This window comes from Poecilia reticulata, linkage group LG2 (assembly GCF_000633615.1).
Source record: "Poecilia reticulata strain Guanapo linkage group LG2, Guppy_female_1.0+MT, whole genome shotgun sequence".
NCBI classification, from domain to species: Eukaryota; Metazoa; Chordata; class Actinopteri; order Cyprinodontiformes; family Poeciliidae; genus Poecilia; species Poecilia reticulata.
Genome location: NC_024332.1, coordinates 30,707,286 through 30,712,729, shown reverse-complemented (window position 1 = coordinate 30,712,729; position 5,444 = coordinate 30,707,286). Strand labels below are relative to the sequence as shown.

At 39.0% G+C, this 5,444-nt stretch overlaps 1 protein-coding gene across 2 annotated transcripts in view; it reads left to right on the top strand.

The window, feature by feature from the left end:
• The first annotated feature begins 2,591 nt into the window (after positions 1–2,591).
• sp3a (sp3a transcription factor) overlaps positions 2,592–5,444 on the top strand; it is a 15,270-nt gene continuing 12,417 nt past the window's right edge. Inside the window, exons 1-3 of one of the 2 annotated variants that reach the window (XM_008399117.2) lie at positions 2,592–2,767; positions 3,054–3,136; positions 3,486–3,581. In XM_008399117.2, the coding sequence (XP_008397339.1) occupies positions 2,761–2,767; positions 3,054–3,136; positions 3,486–3,581 (186 nt within the window). In that variant the 5' untranslated portion in view covers positions 2,592–2,760. The remainder of the gene's footprint in view (positions 2,768–3,053; positions 3,137–3,485; positions 3,582–5,444) is intronic. The other variant, XM_008399127.2, reaches the window with a different exon arrangement.

The following is a 5,444-nucleotide window of genomic DNA, read 5'->3' as shown; positions in this document are numbered from 1 at the left end:
TAACAGGCTCTCTACCTGACCTGTGGATCTAGGCAGTGGCTTCAGCAGGCCTCCTGACATACTTCCCTAATTAATGCTCACTTTACCCAGTCTGTCTATTAGGTGGATTGCCATGTCTTGGCACAGAATCTCCAGCACAGAAATAACTCTGTCGACTTCAGATTCCTCTCATGAGGTGAATACAAGATCTTTCATTGCATTCCCATTCCTTTTGTTTGCAGATCTAGCTGGAGACAACACTTATCCAGCTCTGAAGACAAACATGRTCAAAGTTACACGTCTGTGAAGACCACTGCCTCCATCACCGAGTTGCATTTGTATTGCTTTTAGGATATTTGACTTTTCCCTTTAACTTGGAGGTCTTTGCAGAAATTGTTGATATATTTCCAAGGACTCCTGGAGCAAGGCAGACGTAGCTGCAAGGTTTTCTAAAGCTGTTTCCATTGGCCTGTGTTTACCTGACACTTGGATTGACAGCAGAGTGATTGGAAATATCCACCATTCACCACCGTGAGCTCCTGAGTGCACGGAAAGTGCTTTTGTAGTCTGGCTGTAATGGGCCAAGTTTGAATTGAAGGTTGGAAAGAAATAGCCTCACTGCGGTCGCGCACTGTGAGGAACTGACACACCACAAATAATACTCAGAAGTGGGGTCCTGATAGCATCACAGCCATGGAGCAGATACAATAGCATGCAGGCCCTCATTTCAATGCACTTTCACAATGTCGTAATCTGCACAGTCAGATGGAGGGGAAGAAATCAAGTCAAATACAAACTCTGGTTCTGTCTTGTCTGTGTATTTTTCTAAAGATATAAAAAAAAACTCCTATATGTAAAAAAAAAAAAAAAAACATCTAATAAGTTAACATGACTTTTCAAATTATTACGGAAGAGTACACACCATCATGAGTAAATCTTCAAAAAAAACATATCAATTTCAATCACTGGGGTTACATGAACTGTTTCTTGAGCAAACCTTATTAGGTAATTTTATCTGTGAACAATATTCTCTTTTTTGAGCTAAATGAAACAAACACTTCATAAAATAAATGGGCATAGAAACATTGCATTACCACATTAAAGTATACAGATTTTCGACTGTGACAAATGAGTTACTGAGTCATTTTGGTTCAGTTCTATCTATTAGTTATTCACCACATCACACAATGAGTAAGTCACTTCAGATGCAGAAAAACATGACATTTGAAACCATATTTTCAATTAGAGAACCTAAAAAAATGCATCAAAAAAAAGTGAGAGCACACTAGGAACTGCTAATCAAAGATGGTCAAGGAATAGAAGAAATGTGGAGACTTTTCTGAACTCGAGCATGCAGGTTTGTGTTCACGCAATGTTGAGGAGAAAAAACATCAACACCGATCATAGAGAAGCAATTTCTGCTGCACATCAATCTGGCAGGGGTTATAAGGCAATTTGCAAACAATTCCCAGACAATCTTTTAGCAGTGAGACAGATTATTCACAAGTGGGAAAACATTCAAGACAGTGACCAGTCTTTCTGGAAACAGATTTCCATGCAGGTTCACTCAGAGGTCGCAGCTATAACAGAGCAATCTCTGGCATGTTTTCGGCTATAACAAGTCAGCAAAAGTCTTAGAGCAAAATGAAATAGAGTTCCAGGGTTATCAATACTTTTGCCATAACACAGCACAATGGTTTTATACAGAATAGCTAAAAATGAAAATGTGTGACACACATCACAAGATGTGTGATGTGTACCTACCTGTGTGTGTAATTGATACCTGATCAAAGCCCAAATAAAGTAGTATTTAGCCTACCAATGGGAAATCAGCCAGCACTGCTGCCAACCAACCAGATTAAATTGTTTGTATTTCTGTAGTTGTTCTCTGCACAGATTCTAGAATTTCCTGCACAAATAAAATCAGTGATTCTTGATTCTTGAACGGAACGTATTCGTTAGTGTCTTTTACCCAGAAAACACTTGGAGAAAATATCAGGAAAACCATAAGTGAAACAGTGACTGAGCAAGCCTACTATATAATTKACTCGGGGACCATCTCTATATTATTCTACATACGCTTTACTCAACAGGAGAGGGCCCACTTTCTCCAGATGCACTCAGACATCAAAACGAATTGAAAATCCTTCGGCACCGCGCCCCCAGTCCCCCATCCATAGCCCCGCGCCTGAAGCACGCTCAATCTCAATAAATTTCAGGATGTAAAGTTCCTATTTTTGTCAAAACCTAATAACTTCTACTTTCATTTGGGGGGCGGGGGGTTATTGTTTAAATTTTGTGCCTATGTGTTTTGTTTGTTTGCATGTCAAATATTGATCAATTTTCTTATTAAGAAAGGATTATTCTGTACAATTGCATTATACTTTTTTCAGCATTCCTTTTTGTTTCAATAATGAACAATGTGTGGTAGAAGAACGTATCTAAAAGGTAAACAGTTACTTCCATCTTCACTGCCACCTACACTTGAATGCTGAACATATGAATCCAACAAAGAATAACTGACATTAAGCGTAGCCAATGGTAGTTGTTTGAAGAGAATGAACAGCCAATCAGCTTTCGGTAGAGGGGTGGGACTTCCTGTATGTGGCGCAGTCAACAGTGGAGGCCCCACCCTTTGTGTAACCTACCGCCCGTCAATCAAAACAGAAATAAATCAGTCAGTTATCATCTATTTCTGCGCGTATGCAATCAGTTTAATCAGCTCAACATGCCCAGTACCTTGTGACTATCAAGACTTTCCGTTTAAAGACAAGTCACGCAATGACTGGTATGTTTGTTTTTGTTATTATTCTTCACCCTACGGAAGCTAACTAGCTAACTCGGGCTAGCAGTGATGCTCATTTGTGATACAGCTAATCATCGCTGTACACCTGAGCAGTTAAGTAGTTTTTTTCAATGATAGTGCTATTTCATGCCGGTTAACGTGATGGTGTTTTTGCTTACTTGTTCACCGACACTTTAAGCCGYCTTTGTAWTTACCAGGTATGTACAGCTAACATTAGCAACAGCTGCTGTTTTACAGAGCTAACMTCCAGTTTATTTTCACCTCCTAGCCCCAGAACAGCCGCTGAAACCGGATGAAATGGACGGCGGTCATGTCAGTTTTATCCAGCAGGATGAAGGCAGGGGCAATCAGGTAAGGTTTCACTCTTGTTTTTTTGACCGCTTGGTGTAGTCTTGTCACCCGAGAGATGAGTACTGAAGTTCGGACATTTCAAACTTGGAACTGAGGGGGGTCTCATACCCTCGTTTGAACCTCTCAGGCAACACTCCTCATGAATCCCGCCTCCTTTATTAATACTGGGAAAGATTGTAAACTCCCCTAAGGCTTAAACCGGTTCTGGATTGGACCCAGGTGCTGCCTGAGGGGCTCAATATTGGGACAATGAAGTCCATTTCGTTCTTAAGCAATGAGTCACTGTCTGTGTGGCCCTGACTAATGGCCACCCACTTTCTTCCCCCTAAACTGCCCCGTTGTGGGGTAGGACGCTCAGCCATCTCCCCTCGACCTGCTAGCAACGACCTGCACTCAGGTTGAGTCGCCATCGTCAGAGGTGAACAGAGGTGCTGCAGCTGATGTGGTAAGTCAGCACCTCTGCTACATCTGGTTCAGTGTTGGCTGGAGTGAGTCGCTCAGTCGCTGCTCTTCAAAACTGGTGGTGGGCATTTAGCTAGATAAGCTTTTTCAAAGTAGAGCTGCATAATATATCAAATCATTGCAATATCACTAAGTGCAAAATCGCAACAAAAAAAAAAAAACAATCGTTTGTTTGCAATGCTAAGTTAATAGCTTACTATGTAGATACAGACAACAGGAAATAAGGTTTTAGGATCCCTCATCATKGCATGATGATAAAAAGAACGAAAAAKATGTAGAAAATCCTGTCACTGATATTGGCAAAATTCAATAATAACATCTCAKAAGCATKTTTTCTGTTACTAAAAAGCCACATTACAAAGCAACTGCGTTTTAGTATCAGTTGTGWGAAAATCTAGCTGTTTTATCCACCAATCGATGACTACTTGTCATCGATTGGTTACAAGTATYGCGGTATACCAATGTTTTAAAAGGTTATGATTGCAAATTTTACACTAAAAAAGTCTGTTTAAAGTAGGTATGCAAAATGTGTCAAGTTACAGCCATCACTRCAATACTGATGTGCGCCATGTGCTGCTGGGGTTGCAGTACAACCCCAGCAATTATTAATCACCAATTAATAATTGGTTAGATTAATTTACTTCCAATTTATTTTGGAGCTCTGCATGTCAATAGTATATTTGGCCACCTGGATGATGCATCCAGGTGCCCTTGATGCCTCCAGCTGATATARATTTATTGATCAAGGAAGGCAAAACTTAGTGATTTCCCTCTTTCTTTCTTTTTTTTTTGGATGATGAAAAATAAACAGAAATAAATAGAAAATTTGGTTTGATCATAACTGATATCCTCATCACAACATTTTTTTTGACACAGTCCTGTCTTTCTCAGCCCTTTTGATAAGATCCCACAAAAGGTGTTGCAGTGACTTAAGTTTCTCTGGTTGTTAGGAGTATGGAATAAAACTTYGTTGCCTGTTCCCCATGTGTTGCTTTACTTCTGTTCAAATGTGTAAAGAATCCTRCATTTTCCTCACGTTTACAATGAGGACAGATTTGGCTCTTTTAGCTTTTGAAGCACCTGTATATCTGCCAACAACTAGAGCAAGCMGTTTATTATTTTTTTCTATATTTTCATAGGTCTAACTTTAAAACTCAACGTGACGTTACTTTTTAATTTTAGGCATGGTTATATCTCGTACGACCCAAAATGCCAAGGGTCTCTTCTAACATCTCTTCCAGGTGTGGACTAGTAGAGCTGCAGCTCTATAAACAGCTAAAAGTATTATACAAATTGTGTTTTTATATTTTCTGTTAACTTCTTTTGCTTTTGTGGTTGTTTATTATTTACTAGTTACTGCTGARATTTTCTTTAGTCCTACAAACACAAATAATGATTAAACAGCTTGTCGTGTTTTCTTTACTTTGGAATAGTTAAAATATGGTTTATTTTAGAGATGTGCCGATCAGGTTTTTTCCTGCCGATACCGATTCCGATCACCCATGAGGGCCGATCACCGATACCGATCACATAATTATCATTATTATTATTTTTATCATAAACACTACTGGTTACATTATGTGGATAAAGGGACCATGAATTCACCTTAATTTAGACAAAAACTTGTTTTTAATAACTTTTTCCAAGAAGAAAACTATAAACAAAACAGGCATTCTGCAAATTGTACTGCTATCGGTAATACTATCTTTAACAGACTGATAACACATGAAGGCTCTGAAGAGGCTAAATGATGCAAAGAGTCAAAATAAAACCTCTCAACATTGCCAAAAAAATTCAAGTATAAAACTTAACATTCAAAGGCAAATACAGGATCCATTACAATAAA